The sequence below is a fragment of the Balaenoptera physalus genome (assembly GCF_965194825.1).
Source record: "Balaenoptera physalus genome assembly, chromosome: 2".
In the NCBI taxonomy this organism is placed as follows: Eukaryota; Metazoa; Chordata; class Mammalia; order Artiodactyla; family Balaenopteridae; genus Balaenoptera; species Balaenoptera physalus.
This window is the reverse complement of record NC_138883.1, coordinates 139,022,269-139,040,482: the sequence shown is the minus strand read 5'-3', so window position 1 is coordinate 139,040,482 and position 18,214 is coordinate 139,022,269. Positions and strand designations below refer to the sequence as shown.

The window sequence follows — 18,214 nt, the reverse complement described above, 5'->3', positions numbered from 1 at the left end:
GAACCTCTGGTCCAGTGGACAGAAATATGGACTGTTGAGTAAGACCATCAGTTTCAAATCCTTTCAAATGTTGAAATCAGAAAGTCTGCATAAACTGCTATGCCAGCCCTAAGCCATAGTAAGCATTCAAGACAAATCTCATTCCCTCTTCCTCTTCCTCCTTTATTTTCTTCTTCTTCCTCTTCTCCTTCATTTTCATTGTCATCTCCATCAGCTGCAGCCGCCGCAGTAGAAGCAGCATAATTTGCAATAGTTACTGAAATGACATCCCTAGATCCAAGGTTCCCCAGTTGGCCATCCTGTGACTCACGCATCTTCTCTGGCAGGAGAGGGGAGAGAACGGATGGGCAGCTCTAACTCCAGCACAGCTGCAAGGGCATCTGTGCTCAGAGCACTCAGCCCAGGTGCTGGGAAGCGTTTCAGGCAGGAGAAACCTGGCCACCAAGTGCAGATTCTGCCTCTGCTCACATCCTGTTTCCATTCCCAACAGTAATCGGAGGCCGGGAGCTCATTGTAAATTTGCTTAATTGAGCAGTTGAGGTCTTTATTGTCCTGCTGAGGAACTGCTTCTAAAAGCCTGCTTCTGGGCTCACAGCCCCTTTCATGCCTGTGCTTCACTTGGTATTTTCTCCACTCCCTTCTTGTCATAGACCTGGACCTCTGGGATCACCATCTTTTCCCTTTATTGCTCTTTTAATTGTTTTTTTTTTTTTTTTTAAACGCAGATCAGAGAAACAGTCAATAATGCAGAGGGCAGGGGGCAGAGGAGCTGGCTAAAGCACACGAGCCAGAGTTGGGGAATTCTAGGCATCAGCTAAAGGGGCGGGGGAGTTACACGAAGGCTGGGAGAGATTAGAGATTTGGGGGTCACAGGCTCTCAAAGTATGGTGAAGCTTGGAAAAATTCAAAGCACTTCCTCATCCAGAGGAATAGAATGGAAAATGTAGCTATTTCATGACTGAGAAGCTCTGAAAGCTGTAATGATGGAGAGAAACCCAGAGGCAATAGCAGACAGAAAATTAGATATTGGTTTGCAGTGCAGTATTATGTTATTGTTTAGAGGGGAAGCAAGCTTTTTTTAAAAAATGGTTAGAGTCTACAGATGCCGTGGTTGGAAAATGGCACTCTCGTTGACCGCTTCATTACCTCAGATGTACTCAGGTACAGAGAAATTGGACGGTGTCCAGAGAGAAGCAACGAGACCAATGAAAGTAGTGCAGAGACTGACTAATACGAAGACAGCAAGGAACATGATGTGTGTGAAACACGGCTGCCTTGGCTCCAGGAGAGGGTTGGTGAGCAGATGATGGGTATTTGGGAGATACTCACATCATCCATGGAGAACGTATAGGTAGCCTCTCATGATGGTGTGTAAATTAGCCCTAATCAAGTGAAATTAAGGAATTTATTATTTGGTTGAAATCCAGGAAACCCTAGACACTTATTCCACTGGGATGCAGGTAAGTGAAAGCCCTTATAGGTGCTACTCCCTTTGCCTGGGATGTTCTTCCTGTTAAACTTGGCATGACAGACTCCTTCAATAATTCAGGTCTCAGCTTAGGTGTCACCTGCTCAGAGAAGACTTGACCTCTCTAAGAGAAGACCTTCTCCCTGCATATGTAAAAGTCACTGTAGACCTGTGCCCTTGCTCTGTTGATTTCACAGAGCAATATGAAATCATCTTCCAGATTGAATTCTTTGCTTCCTTAGTGTCCAACTCTCTGGTGGAATGCTTGCCCCAAAAGATCAGGGGTCTCGTCTATCATATTCACCACTAGGTCCCAATAACTAATTATTATTCCAATACACACTCACACTCATAAAGCAGTTAAGTCATGGCAAGAACCCTGCTAACAAAGACATGTCTATGTTAACTTATTCAGGCCACGCAAAAACCTAGATTTTATCATTTCCATTTTTTTTAAGAAGAAGAAACTTGAGTCCCAGAGAAGGTGGGTGACTTCTCTAAAGTTGCACAGCTATAGGTGCTAGGGCTGGGATCTAAAGCCAGGTTCTCTAGCTTTAAAATCAACACTCTTAATCACTGCACCACCCAGTGTGTACCCAACTAATATGTATTGAATAAATGAGTCAGTCAGTACATGAGTGAGGGAAGGAATGAGGATTTGAGTCCAGAACATCTGCCCAGAGCAGGAAGCAAGAAACTTATTGAGGTTTCCCAGCTTTAGTGAAGGTGAGTCCTAAATGACGGCCTTCAGGAATCATCCAGATGTCATCCAACTGCAGAGATAATCCCCATGCTGATTACCTGTGTGGTGCTGAAAAGGATCTCCATGCCCTGAGCTGCCAGGAAGGCCTCCCTGCCAGACCGGAGGTTGGCAATATGCCTGAGGCAAAGCAGAAGCGCCCTGCGGATCAGCACGTAGGAATTGGTCGTGTCATGGCTGTGCCAGTCCTGATGCAGCCTGAGCAAGATGGTGACATAGCCTCTGTTCACTGCCCTGCGGCTGTTAGACTCTGAAACCAATGGGAAAAGACAATGTCAATCACAGGCTGGCCATACCTGCCTGAGGACGTCCCAGTGTACCTCCCACAAGATACTAATTCATCATAAAGGGAATGATAATAACTTTGCAGTGGAGAAAACAGGCAGATATCACCTTAATCAAGTGACCAAAGTCAACATCAGCCGATAAGATGCCCTGAGAAAGACACACCATCACTTTAGCATCACTTAAGCACCACTTTAGCATCATTTCAGCATCGCTTCTATGATTTTCCTGCCCCAAAATGCATAACCTAAATGTTACTACGAGGAAAATCAGCAAACCCAAAATGAGGGACATGTTGCAAAATATCCAATCTATACTTTTCAAAAATGTCAAGGTCATGAAAAGCAAAAAAAAAAAAAAAAAAACAAACCAACAACAACAGGAATTGAGCTAACAGAGACTAAAAAGACATGGCACGCCAGTATGATATATATTTATAATTTAGATCCTGGACCAGAAAACAATTTTTTTTCTTTTGCTACATAAGGCATTAGTGACGCAATGGGTAAAATATGAATAAAGTGTTTAGATTAATCCATAGTATTGTATAAATGTTTATTGTTAGATTTTGATAAACTATTATATGTTTATGTAAGTGAATATTCTTGTTTTTACGAAATTCATAATTGTGAATGTCTATAATATTCTCAAATAGTTCAGAAAAAGGATAATAGTGTGTGGGGAGAGAGAAGAAAGGAGGTGGGGGGAATCCAGCGGATTTCCATTCCTCTTTCCTAAGCCTCAGTAGACTTGGGATATTGTCATTTGGGTTGAGCCAACTATAAGGCTTAGGTTGGGAAGGAGCGGACCCCGAGTGACAGGCATAATGTCAGGAAGGCTGTCAGGTGTAACAGATGCATTGGGTGTTTTCCCTAAAGAGAAAGGAAGCCATATCATCAAGGGGTTGGCTCCGTCCAGGAAAGGAACTCCTCTGAGTCAAGGCTACCCAACAAGGAGCTGGTCTCTATGTGGTAATGAGACGTGGCACCAAAAATATCCAGAAAGAGGTTGGAAGTCCACCCAGCAGGGATGTGAGGACAGGGCTTCCTTACATCTGACAGGGAGCTGTAATAACATGCTCTTACAGTTCCCTTCCCCTCTTCCACACCATGACTACCCTTTGTTAGTTGAATGACCCTGCGTGAGACCTCCCACGAGACCCCTCTGATGGGTGGATGATTTCTTCATTTTTCCATTATGAAGAAAGAAAGGGGGAAGAATGGTCCAAGTTACCTCTCTCAACAGTCCACATACACCACTTTTCATGTTAAACTCCTCCGCCTACAGCGTTGGAGGACAGATGTGTACCAGTTCAGGTCTACCCAGTAGATGGGGAGATACTCTCTGGATCCTGGTCTTCTCTACCCCTGTGGACTAAGTACTCTGAAGAACTCTAACGGGCTGACTCTCAGGAACAAACGCCCACATCTTGCAGCTCTGCCCTCTCACGACTGCATTTCTCCATTATCCATACTGTTCATGCTGGTTTATAAGACAATCTATGCTTCTGGCCGAGCATGTGAGAGAGAGATCCCCTGAGCTGTAATTGGATAAGCAAAATTTCAGCTCCAAGTCAGATTTTTTCCTAAGACCATGTAACTGCACATGAGTAAAACAATAACATGGAAATTCAGTGCTTTATTCCAGAAGGGTTTTCTCATAATATTAATGGAATTCTCCTTTTCTTCTACTTGTTTGTCAAATTCTAAATTGTCAGGCTTGACTGAGCCCCACTGAGATTTTTGACCCATTTGTGCAGTTGGTTTTATTTTTTTTTTTCACTTTTTACAACATTTCATTCAGCCATGACCCTAAATTGAGAGCCATGAGCTTTATTCACTCCATGATGTGTTTGTGGAAGGTCTAAATCACCTTCATTACCTCCTTTAATGAATTATTCTTTTGTATCAAAAATATTTCTCTCCTCAGCTGGTCCCAGCCACAAAGCACTGAACTTCTTTACTGCCTAAATGAGGTTCCAGCCTATCCAATATCTGATGTTTAAAAGAAAATTGAGGATTAGGTAGGAGGTATTAAAGGAAATTATCGCCTGCTGAAAAGAAGACAGAATGGCAAAAACAGTGCATGGAGGCCGCGTGGGCAGCGGGAGGTTAAGAACTTTGGTCTCTTATCTATGTTAAAGGTATGAGACTAATAATGTGTTATCCTCATGACTTTCATCTCCCACTTTTGGGGGAGGGGGAGGGAGATAATGAGAAAAAAGTCTGTAATTGTCTGAGAGAAAAATCCCTTATCAGATCCCAATGATTTTATTCACGATTTCCTGTTAAACTTCAACAAGCTGTCATGTTTACTAACATCGAAAATAGCTACACCTCCTCCCCCAACCCCAAATCAGTCAATCTTTCTCCGTGAACGGCTTGGGAGTTTTGCAAAAGTCAATACACACCTGAAACCCGACAAGAGATCCGTCAAGCTGAACAAATGTAGAGAGGAACCGAAGAATGAAATGAGGGTCACTGGGATCAGCAACTTGCAGGAGTTTGAGAAGATTTGAGGGGAGGATAGTGCTTCTCCCAGGGAAAGGAAGAAGGAAGCCAAATAGGAAGCCAAATAGGAAGGAGAAGATGTGGGGTTTCATACATTCCTTTGGGTGAGCTCAGGGTTGGGAGGCCAGAGAAGCTCCCCAGACCAGCTGTACTTTAGTCTGTTTATGTAAATGGCTTCTTCCTAAGATTTCCTTGGAAAAAGAGTTCCTGTTCCTTAATTTTTTTTTTTAGCTTCCGAAACAGATTGGTTTATGTTAAACTGGTTGGAGGATGGGGTGGAATGGACAGAGAGAACTTCTGAGGATCTTTAATTTAACAGCGCACCTCCACCCCCTACCCCATCCAAAGGTGCTCTCCATGCCCCCTTGTCTCCATCAGCCCTTCCCTGGCAGCCTCCTGCTGAAGTTCTTATTTGGCCAGTTTTCCTGTGGCAAATCTGCATCCTGTCCTCGCCTCCAATTTATCCTCTTAAGTTTTACTCTTTCTACCTACCTTTCCAGATTTTATCCTCCTGAAGTCTTATTTGTAGCTAATTCTCAGTCTAAAATATGATCTCACGCTCTCCTTATTTTTACCCCAGGTATTTCTTCACAGAGGTTCGAATGTTTTCTTTAGTGCAGACCCCACTGATGCAGCAGATTTTTACATTCAGGAAGAAAGAATAAAAAAAGGAAGGGAATATGCCAAGATATCAATAGTACTTATGAGGGAGGAAAATATTGACGATTCGATTTGCTTTGGATTTTTTTAGACTAGACTTAGACTTTTCTGTAGTTTTTATTCTCCACATCCTCTGCAATGAACTTTGACAATCAAGAAGAAAAAAGACAGGTTACCCTTTGACAGGAAGTCCATAGTCTATAGGCCAGGCCATGTTGTAAATGCTTGTGGGCAGGACAAGCAGTCCCCGGGTTGCCATAGCAACCAATTCACCTTACCCCATCCCTTTCGAAAGTGAATTACCTACCTTGCCCCTGAAGGTATTTGAGAGCATGACCATCTCTATAAAGATGTTTGTCTTTTAACAGGAAAGCCCAGACACCTTCAAGACTCAAACACTGGATTTCTCATGGGGAATTTCCAGCCCCATGACAGGTTGGTGGAGAAGTGCTTGGTGACCCAGATTATAATACCTGCAAGCAACCCAACACTCTGCCACTTTTACCGGGCAAAACCAGAGGAAACTTCCATGACTCCTCTTTGTTTCCCATATGTGAGAATTTCATCACCCCTTTTAGAGTAAAGAGATTACTTAAAGTGGAGGAAAAGTGGGAACCTGCAGCAGAGGAATGAGCTGGATGCTTTCACAACCTCAGCTCTAGGAATGAGACATACAAATTAGTGCAGACCTCCAAACTCATCTTCACTATCCTCGTGTACCCTTCACTGCCTTGCTGGGCAGACCCTTCAGCTGTCAGCTTTCTTTCTGAAGTCCTTGCACATGGCTGTGACCTCCACTGCTTTCTAGCTGTGTGACCTTGAGCATGTTACTTCACAGCTCTCATCACTAAGTCTTTATCTAAAAAAAAACAAACAAAGAAAACCTGATAACAATCCCTTCCTTGTGGAACTGTTGAGAAAATTAAATGAGATAATATATATAAAGTAGATAGCTCGATGCCTGGAACGTAATAAGCACTCAATACCTGTTGCCTATTATAATTGCCATCATCAACATGACAAGCATCATCTATTTACTATTCCAACTCCCCCTCTGTAATTTTGGACAACAAACTGCCAAATGCTCAGGACATGAACAGATTCCTTTGGACAGACTCACGCAAGAATAGGAGCACCAGGATCACATAGTTGTTGATCTGCATTTTGGCTCCATCATTTATCAGCTGTGTAACCTTGTTTAAGTTACTAAGCCATTCTGGACTACATTTCCATCATCTGCAAATATTAAAGCAAGATAAAAGAGAGATAATTACAGCATCACCCTTACAAGTCCATTATAAAGAATGAATGCATAGCATAGCACCTGGCATCAAGTATGTGCTCAATAAATGATAATCCCTTCCTCATAAGGATGACATTCAAACTTCAGATTCACTTCACTAGTGAGAATAGCCCAAGGAAAAGTTTCAAAATAAGTAAAATTTATAACCACAGTCCTTCAATCCCCATGTAATGTAATCGACTTCTCACCCCAAATGCTCACACATTTTACATAGCTGCCTATCTGTCCTTAGACACCCCAAACATACATACTGAGGACCATTCCCCCACGTTATCCCAGGAGCCCTTACAGACAATGTCCATAATGTAGAACTTTTTAGTTCCCCTCTCTGACCAACTTTACCCGAGTTGGGTCCCATTACACTAAAGCTTTTTTAGAAGACTGGGTAGTGCTGTAAGATCCTCTTGATTGATAATGGTTAAGTGTTTAATAACTCACCCTTGCTTTTGATAAGCACATACATGAGTAAGAATAAATACAAGGATTCGAGGCTCCCATCATTCTTAAGAACAGAAATCATCTTCAGCCACATAGCATAGTAGGACATTACTATCCCAGGAAATTCTTGCCCAGGAAGATGAAATAGTTTTATTAAACAGATTTATTTCCTTCTGTTTCAGGAACTTCATGAAAATTCATTCATATGAACTATTGACAATTCAGCTAGCCCTTTTCAGGACTGTGGCCCCCCTTCTCATAAGAGAAGACCACTCAGCTGGGCTTATCATACACTCCTCCCCAAGGTTTGCCTCCAAACCCTCTCCTCACTGGATCCCCCAACTGAGCAATTATATCACAAACACTGCCTGATCTTCATCAGGACTCCACATGCAAATACCCATCTGGAGCCACAGCACTCGCACGGTATAATATCCCACCCTAGAAATCCCCCTTTGGAGACATTACTACCACCCAAGATAATGGTGACCTTAACTACAGCAAACAATCCACTGGCCTCTGCAACAGTGCTCTTTTCAGGGAGTCAATTTAGAAGATGTTTCTGGACAAAGCAGGCTTTTACCAAGACTTCTAAATCATATTACATGAACAATAAGCTGCCTGTTTTGCCACTGTAACACCAGTTACAATTACTGAGTATTTATTTACTGAATGTTTCCTATGTGCTTAGCATTGGGCTAATCATTTTACATGATCATCTCATTTATCTCATGGAAATGCTTGAAGATAAGCATTATTTGCCTCCTCTTACAGATGAAGACACAGAAGCTGAGAGAAGTTAAATAACTTATTCAAGTCCTGAGAGCTTATAAATGACACGTGGAGAATTCAAATGGAATCCCCCATCTGCCTCCAAAGCTGACATCCCACATCATTATCCCCAGTGCTGGTCTGTACAGACTACACTGTTTTGCATTCGGATAAAGATCTCTAAGGGTTACCAGGAGAACCAGCTTCTTGAGGAGGGTTTCTGAAAGGCTGAAGGAGATCAAGTCCGCGGAACAGCTGAGGTGCTTGAGGGGCGTGGCTTTCAGCCAGATCTAACCTGGCACGGTCCCTCCGGCCAATCGCCCTCCTCCGTCTTCTCCGCTCCCTCCCAGGCCCCCGAATTGTGGTGCAAGTTGATTTTTAATAGGAGACTCAAGAAGGTTTAAAGAGCCAAATTAACAGCCGATGGTGCTTCGGCGCCCTGGAGGAGATGTTCAGGAGCCCTCCTGACGCCCGGCAGGGACCCCTGAGGCCAGCCCATAAGTCAGGCCCGGTACGTGAGCGCAGGACTCCTGAGCAGGGGTCCACTCTCAGCCTCCTCGGCAGCTGCTTCGATGCTCCTCACAAAGGACAAGCTGCGATGTATGTACCGAAACATAACTAATCCTAACGTCAGCAGTAATGGAAATTACACTCCATTATCATTAGCTCAAATAAGAATAATGATACTGAATTAGCTTGCAGGTATTTTTTTCTCTTTGTAAAATAGATACTTTTCAGTAAACTTGGCTCTAAAGTAAATTTGGGTTTCAAGCAAATCTTGTTTTCCCATTGACTGCCTTTTCAAAATTAAAGATGCTTTCCCTAAGCTTCAGAAAGAGTGGCTAAGAAGGGTGAGAAACCATCCTTCATAGCATTGTTTTAAATCTAGACTCGCCTACTGTTGGTTGGGTTATTTTTTAATCACCAGCTGCTTCTAATACCTTCCCACAGATACATTCCCAAGCCATAGAAATTTCTCCACTCTTGAGAAAGCCTCAGAAGCCAGATCTGCCTCTTCCTCCACACACCCAGCTCTTCCTCTCATCCTTGGAGAGTACCATGTCCAGGGTGTTAGGCTGCAATGCTACAGCGGAAGGGACCACTAACAAATGGGGACATACTCCAGACCAGAACCCCCTGCCGCTTCCCTGCATTCCATATGATGAATCAATCTCACCTTGTACTTTATCAATAATTCTAAGGTATATATTTTTTCACATTTTAGCATTTCCAGAATTAGGATGCTTCTTACCAATGATGGTGTTTCAATGACAACTGGCAGGATTTTTTTGCTTTTCATGGCACATAAAAATTGAAGCATCTTATAGTCAATGACATCCTAGATTTGAGGAAGTAGGATTAATTTTTCAATATTTAGTTTGAAAATTCTCTAAAAAGAGCTTGTTCCCAGCAAGAAATGATTGCTTGAGAGGTTTGCTCAGCGTATGGGAATAAGCAAAGACAGTTTGTCCTGAAAGCCAGATCTTGCTGTGGCTAGGTATGCAGTGAATTATCAGCTAAAACCATACTCATACCCCCTAAACTCCAGGAACCACCATTCACTCATTCAACAAACACACTTAACAACTACTACGTGCTAGTATGTGCCAGGCAGTATTGTAGGCACTGGGGATATTAGAGCAGTAAATGAGATGCACAAAGTCTCTACTCTTAGGGGATTGCATTCCCATGGGGGAGCTGGGGAGACTCTCAGATCCAAATAGGTGCACACACACACACACACACACAAATTAGGTAACGTCAGACAATGACGAGTCCTACAGTGAAAATCAAATAATGATTCTAGAGGGACTGGTGGGGCAGCTACTTTAGATTGGGTGGCTGGGGCAACTCTTTGAGGAGGGGGCATTAGCACTGAAACCAGAATGTAGGAAAGAATCAGGCTGCAGCGATCCGGGGACAGAAAATTCTAGAAATCTGGAGAGCAGAGCAAGTAGAAAAGCCCAAATTTGGTGAGTGCAAATAACAAAAAGTCTGGAAGCTAAAGCCAGGTGAAGAAAGTGAGGGGAGAGCAGTAGGGCAGAGATCAGAATGCGGGACCCCCACCGATTTGACATTCATCACAGCGGGGTTGTGCAAAATCAGGTGGGGGGGGGGAGGTCTGTCAGATTTTCTCACTCTCCTTTTTGTTATTTGTTTTTGACATCTCTGCAAGAAAGCCCTTAGGAATGATCATCTTTGCCTGGACTTAAAATTTCCCAGGAGTTTTCCTATCCATCCAGAGTTTTCTTTTGAGTTTACATTCTTGGTAGGGAAAGAAGCACCTGCTAAGCCCTGAGAGGAGCCCCAATCCCTTCTGGGTCATTGTAGATAACCTTTCTCCTAGTTTCATTTTGCCATTTCCACTGTCTACTCATCAGAAGGCAACACTTAAAGAAGAAAGCCAGGATTTATACCTGGAAGGAGAGAAACAGAGCACTTCCCCACCTGCCTTTCTCTGTCAATGGATGAGGGAGACACCTGTCTGTCAGTGGCGTTGCCTGCTTCTGGCCAGAGTACAGACAAGCAATGTGAACTACAGGAAAACAAATCTGCACGGTGGTGCAAACATCATGTGCAAACTGGTTCACACTGCATTATGCCTCCAGGCCTTGAGCATGCGCAGAGCAAGGTAAAGAGCTTAGCCTCTGTGCTCCTGGCCTGCTGCCCTTTGGCCTGATGTCATACAGTAGCACAGCACTGAAAAGTCCCGAAGCAAGCGTGAGCCTTGCGCTTCCTCGTTTTAACTCCACTCCTTTCACCCGTGGTCCTTCAGTCCCCTTCCCTACCGCCTGGAATGTGCCCGCAGCAGCCTCCTACTTGGCCCCCACGCCTCCCACTCCCCTCCACTGCCCAACACATTTTACTAAAATGGGCACTCAGATGCTGTCATCCTCTACTCAGAAAAATGTAACAGCCCAGGGAAATCCAGAACATCTGTGGATGCCAACAGGGGCCTAATGTTCTCTGGGTCTCCTTGTATGGGCGTGGCAGTTGCCAGGCAGTCTGTGTGTCCCTGGGATTAGGGGGAGGTGCTAAGGAAGAGGCTGAGCGGGGTCTCTGACCCCTGCTGCCACCAGAGCAGCTCCACCATCAGCTGTTTACATGCAATGGCTCTGCCAAGGTTTTCATTTAAAATTTAATACCTAAAATTTATTCCTTTAAAATAAAAATAAAAGATTTGAAACCCTCTGGTAGTGAAATGTAGGTATGGATTTCAGTCCCATTGTGCCAAGTACACATCATGCAATCTTGGGCATGTCAGCCGACCTCTCTGAACCTCAGTGTTTTCTCTGTAGAACAGTTTCCCAGCCTGGCACTACTGACATCTGAGGCCGAATATTATGTCGTCGGGTCGGGGGCAGCTGCCCTGTGCACTGTAGGATGTTTAGCAGCATCCTGCCCTCTACCCACCTGATGCCAGGAGCACCCACACCCCCTGCAGATGTGGCACCCACAAATGTCTCCAGACCTTGTTAAATGTTCCCTTGGGACAAAATCACTCACGTTGAGAACTGCTGCTCTAGAAGAGTTAAATATTTACCTGTCTTGCAGGACTACGGTGAACATTAAATGAGGTAATATATGAAAAAGTGCTCCGTAAACTGCTATTATTAGAAGTCTGTAGGAAGCATCTGACTTACACCCTGACATAAACAAATAATTGTCCAGTCAATCCTGAATGGGATAAGGAAGCTACTGTACACTTTTCAGAGCTCTGAGATGTTTAGCTTTTTGTCTATCTCTTTAAATCTTTGTGATACCTTACCTTTGTCAATCCATAGCCAGTCATTCATTATGCCAGGGTGACACAAATTCTGAAATCCAGAACATTTAGAGCTCAGCAATCCTGGATGTTAACTCCTGATTCCCCAGAATGAAAACAAAGTACGTAAGTGTGTGGGGATCAACCTTCTAGAGAGTAAGAGGTTTGAGCTTTTAGCAAACACACACTACCTTCACACATGAGCCTGAGCTTCCTTGAACACATTCACACTGTTGTCAAAGCAACATCATGGCCCAAACCTACAGGCAGGTAGATAATCAGGCCAGAGGGAAAGCCCTAGAGGTAGAACCAGGTCTTTAGTGCCGGAAAACAGGATAGCCTGGTTAAAACACAGCAGCCTGCTTAGTTGTGAGAACCAGGATTGGCTGCAACCTTATTACAACAATGTTTTTTGCAGACAACAGTTTATGTCGAGCAAGGAAAACACACCACCACCATCCACAGTTCTGTTAGACCCCGTGTGGGTGCCTGGCCATCTCAGGAAGGTAGTTCACCATCTTGCCTATACTAACAACCATTGTAATTTCCACCGGAAGCTGACCCTTCTCATTTAATTAGGTCCAGTTTAATTGTTTAATTAGGCCTCTTAATCCCAAGAGACTCAAAAGTTACTTGACTAAGGCTCAAGGATGAAGATAACAATTTTGCATCTCTCTCTGAGTCAAACTTGACTAGCTCTTCCTTAGGACCACCACACAGTAAAAGCGAGCACGTGTTCCAAGCCTACTAAAGGATGCATCAGCCCGTCTTTAAATTATAATCTCTGACAATTTACTGAGCTCTGAAAGTGTCCCACGAGAATATTTATTTCAGAGGTTTTCAAACTTGATTCTTTCGAGCCCTGAGGAACTTCCATGGAAGTTTCTCAGCATCAATCACGAGCCAGGGAAAGAAGAGGTGACAAGGGAAAGGCCAGGCTCTGATTCACTGGGGTCTCCCACTTCTGCTCCCGTTTTATCTGCTTAAGATGTGTCATCTCCTCAGAAGATTTCTTTAAAAGAGAAAAAAAAGTTTCTTCTACTGAAGCACCCTCAAACCACTCAACTTGTACAGCCCTCCCATTTTTGGAAAACCAAACTGAAGTCAAGTACAATGACAAAGAACTAATGTCAGGTCACATGCCCATCAGCCAAGTCCAGGTTTCCTGACTCCATGTGGAAGGTGAGACTCATCCTTGAAATAGGAAGATTTTCTGCTTTGAAGACAGTCACAACTGAGTTTGAATTTCAGCTCTCCACTTACCATTCATGGGATCTTGGGGAAAAAAATCATTAACCTCTCCTAACTACAACGTCCTTGCATGTAAAAGGGGAATATAACGTGCCTGGCAAGTGCCAGTGCTCTGTAATTAATAGTTATGATCATTATTCACTGAAGGTACTCTAATAAACAATAATTCTCTTCCCACTCCCCACCTTCCTGCCCTCTTCCTTGAGGGATCGCAGAGAACAGTTCATGAAACATATTATCAGATGCGATGTGGGATGCTTGTGAACCATGGGAAGGCAGATGGGCATCTTCCTTAAGTCGTGCCTTTGGCCTTGGCAGCAAAGGTGAGGAAGATACAGGTTATCACAAGGGTTCAGGGGAGATGGGGAAAAGTAACTGCAGGATTCTCTGCTCTCTACCAGAGGCAGCCCTCAAAAAAGCTGCGCGAGATGCGAGATGCTCCCCACCCTCAGTAAGTCCCTCTCAGTCACGCTAACCTCACTGGGAGTGCAACAAATTCCAGCAACTTTTCCAGCGCCGGGCTCGGGCTCCGCTCACCCTGCCTCCTCCCAGCTCCCTTAAATAATGGCTGAGCGAATGCCTCCGGGACCATCTTCGGCTAATTTCCTTCAAGACATGCAAGCTGCTAACGCTGGGAAGCACAGATAGTGTGGAATAGCAAATATGGCCAAAATTAGATTAAAATAACCTCCTGATAAACAAATTACTCACCGAAAATAAATATTGGGCTAGCGCGGCCAAGATAACTAAAAGAACAGCACCACCACATGGCAGGAAGAGGAAGTACATGAGCTGCGGTCTGTGGCCAGGGACTATCAGCCCCCCCACCCCAACTCGGGGGGCCTGACAAAGCCAGCAGGGAAAGGGAACGAGCAGCTGTAATCCTTCCCGGCCCTGTTCCCTTCTCCTCTCACTCACCCCGTCATTCATCAGCCTCGCCTGATGCTCAGCCTCACAGCAGAGACTCTGGCCCTTCGCACAGCCATGTTGGTGTCGGGCACCTCTCACTGGGTCCCCTTCAGATGCTTGTATGGGATGGACCGTGTGATGCTCTTTTCTAAACTAAATGACAGATGCTCCCACCACACACAAAAAAATCCTTCTAATACTTAGAAAGTATTTATTTAGCTTCCTTTCCGATTTTGATCTTATCTTCTTTGGGCTAAATAAACCTACCCTTGTTCATCTCTCCTTGGTACGCACAGAGCTCAGGTCCCAGGGTCTACAGCAGGTAAGCTCTGTAGCCCAACCTCTCCAGGCCTCAGTTCCTACACCTGTGAAATGGTGATGATGATACCCCCTTACTAGGCACGTACATGCAGTGGTATATACAGTGGCTGACACGCTAAGCAGTCGATAAATGGTAGACGTCTGTGTTGTCATTTCAATCCCACCGTGTGACGGATGTAGTTTGCTAGTCTGCATTCATACAAAGTCGATCACAGCAGTCCATCCCAGTGTGACAAGTGCAAAACTCTAGCAATATTACTTGAAGCAGATTTCTGGATCATCACAGAAATATAGGGCTTGCTTCTCCAGAAGTTACGATGGCAGAAAGGACGTCGGGTCTACAATCACACCACAGTTTGATTCTTTCTGGGGATAGGAATTGGGCTGGCCTCTTCATTAAGGCATATTGAAAACAAATGTATGAGGCTTAAGTCACGAAACTGGAATCCTTCCTTAGTTAACATTAGTGTGTTAGAGGTTCTCTGGGTACAGCTCAATGTGAGGTGTGCAGGCTATGATAGGGACCCCAGTGCCCGTGGAGGTAGACCCTGCAGGGAAAATACGTGCATACGTACACAAAAATGCATACACACAAACACATATGCAAAAATATAGGACTCATTGATTACAGTATAGTTAGTTCTTAGTTATAGTTAGCATATTTATAGTTAGTATAAATATAGTGAAAAGGTTTAATTGGAAACCTAACCCTGGGCAGAGATGGGGGGTTGTCAATACCCTTGACAGAGACATTTGTGCTGAGACAAAAGAAAGAACCAGTGTTAGCTGGACAGGAATCCTTCCAAGTCTCAGAGATCTGGGTGGGTCACTCCCTCTCTCTGGTCCTCAGTTTCCCTGTGTGAAAATGAGGAGAGGGGTGGATAAGACCAACAGCTTTCTGGGATCTAGACAACAATTTGTATTGTAGTCATCAAACTCACTAAGAGACTAGATCTTAATTATTCCAACCACTAAAAAGAAATGATAATTTTGTGACGTGACAGAGGTATAAATTATTGCTATAATAGCAATATAGCAATATAGATGTAGCAAATCTATAATGTAATCTATAATGTAATCTATAATGTAAATGTGTTACGTTTACACAATGTTAAGTGTCAAATATATTTCAATTTTTAAAAAGGTTAGTAGCTTTCTGGGTTCTCAGGGAGCCCTATATTTTTGTGAATGTGTCTCAGAGGCCACCTTAGGGGAGAATCATTGGGAAATGGACAGACAGGGCTCTGAGTTCTCTACTCAAAAAAAAAAAAATGTTTGAACACCACTGCACTAAGCAACCTCGAAGGTCTTTTCCAGCTCTAATGGTCTGGCTCCATGGCCCCCATCTGGAAACTGAAGGGGAAACACTCCGTGGGCAGAACCCTGGGGCACCAGGCTTGTCCAGGCAGCCTAGGAAGACAGGAGGACAGATTCCAGGCCCCATGGGAACATAGATTGTACATGTGAGCCCTGTGAAGTCTGTGCCACCCTGCAGCTACTGGTGTATGTCAGAAGTTCAAAGGAATCACACTGCCAACCATCCTAAAACATTGATGCCATTCTGAGAGCTCCTCAGAGCTCCTGGAACTCCTACAAAAGCCTCAGTTGGGGCTTTTCAAACGTGGCCCCTTCTCTGACATTTTGCTGTAGAGCAGCTATCTGGCCACCAAGTCCTCCAGTCCCTACACTGCTAATTGCCAGGCCATAGCAGAGGACCGCTGAGAGCTTGAGGTGTCTCTCCATGATCAGGACTCTGGGAGCCAGAAGTCCCCTCCTTCCTATACCCCCCTTAGCAACAGGCTGCGCTATCCCCGTGAGCCAGCCAGGCAGAGCTTACCGAGGAAGACCACAGAGCATCTCCTCTTCCTGCCAAACTTCCCCCTAGCTCCCTTGTATCTCTCCCTCCCTTCTTTCTTCCCTGTCTCCCTCCCTTTATTAACTCACTTTCCCATTCCCAGCACCCTCTCCATTGCCCCAACTTATGCAAACTCCCAGACTTCTCTGAATGCTAATGCTGAAGTTGGAGAGTGGTCTGAAATAGACCTATCATCCTCTTATTAAGATATAGGGCCTGAACCAGAAAGTGCTTCAGGTCTTTCCTTGTTGCGAGAATGTGACCTTTAAAGCTGGGCAGCAAGGTTACTACCAAGGCATTACGTGAAGATTCATCACTGGAGCCAGTACAGATCAGGCAGAATCCCACGGTGCACACTCATTCCAAGCACCACTGCCAGGCCACCACTTCTCCAAACTGCATTTATACCTAATGCTCACAAAAGGGTGTTAAGGAGCAGAAAGAAAGAGGGAGAGGTGGAGAGGCCAATGAGAAAGGAGAAGAAGATGAGGGGAAAAAAAGGAAGAAGAGACACAGAAGTCCAGGTAGAGACACAGATAAAAGAGAGAAAGGCAGAGTGGATGCAGATAGCAAAAGGGACAGGGGCACATGGATGGACCTAGAGATTATCATACTAAGTGAAATGAGTCAGAAAGAGAAAGACAGATACCACATGATATCACTTATATGTGGAATCTAAAATATGACACAAATGCTGTATAGCACAGGGAACTCGACTCGATACTCTGTAATGACCTATATGGGAAAAGAATCTAAAAAAAAGTGGATATATGTATACGTATAACTGATTCACTTTGCTGTACAGCAGAAACTAACACAACATTGTAAATCAACGATAGTCCAATAAAAATTTTAAAAATAAATAAATAAACTAGACATAACTTGGTTTAAAAATAAAATAAAATAAAATACGAAACAAAAACAGACTCACAGATATAGAGAACAGACTTGTGGTTACCAAGGAGGAGGGGCATTGGGGGAAGGATGGACTGGGAGTTTGGGGTTAGTAGATGCAGATTATTACATATAGGATGGATAAACAATAAGGTCCTACTGTATTACACAGGGAACTATATTCAATATCCTGGGATAAACCATAATGGAAAGGAATATAAAAAAGAATGTATATATGTGTATAACTGAGTCACTTTCCTGTACACCAGAAATTAACACATTGTAAATCAACTATACGTCAATAAAGAAATAAATTTTTTTTAAAAAAAGGACAGGGGCAAAGGACCATGTGTTATTTTGATTTATTAGAGAAAAAATTGCCTGCAATAGAAGCATTATTTATTCATCAAAGCCTTATTAAATTTTGGTAATAAAAAGCTAAATGTTTTTGTGCAGGATAAAGCATAAAAGGGCAAAACTTTCAATACAGGAAAATGTAGTGTTTGCACGTGCGTAGGTAGAGAGAGGGGAACTGATACAATAAAAGTATGGAATCTGGATTAGACCATTCTAGCCCGCATACATACAAAAAGGACCCTTGAATGAGCAATGACTTTAATTTTTAGGATCCTAAATTTCGGAAATAATTGGAAAAGAGTCCTAGGACTTCCAAGGCCTTATTTTGCATGCTGTTCCTCGGAAAAGGAAAGAGATGAGAGCTGTCTTTTGGTTCGTGTCTCTCTGTCCGCCATCTACCTTTCCTACATTGGCTTCTCATGCAATAGCTACTTGATGGAAGAAAGGGCTGAGACAAAATAACAAAATTGTTCTAATGCAACCCGGTGCTCTTTCCTTTTCTTTCTGTTGTTATGGTGGGCAGCTCCAAGGCTCCCAGATCCCTCAGCCCTGCTCTCCCTGTTACTGGTGAGGATTGCCTCCCACCACCCACTACGTCATAGGGCCTAGTTGACCTAAGATTACCAAGCCCACCCATGTTTACTGCCCCCAAGGTAGTAGATATGT

The 18,214-nt window shown here is 43.8% G+C and overlaps 1 protein-coding gene across 1 annotated transcript in view; it reads right to left on the bottom strand.

Annotated features, from left to right (window-relative positions):
* AGBL1 (AGBL carboxypeptidase 1) overlaps window positions 1-18,214 on the bottom strand; it is a 790,601-nt gene that overhangs the window by 617,277 nt on the left and 155,110 nt on the right. Inside the window, 1 exon segment of the mRNA XM_082449060.1 lies at window positions 2,270-2,478. Within this exon segment, the coding sequence (XP_082305186.1) occupies window positions 2,270-2,478 (209 nt within the window).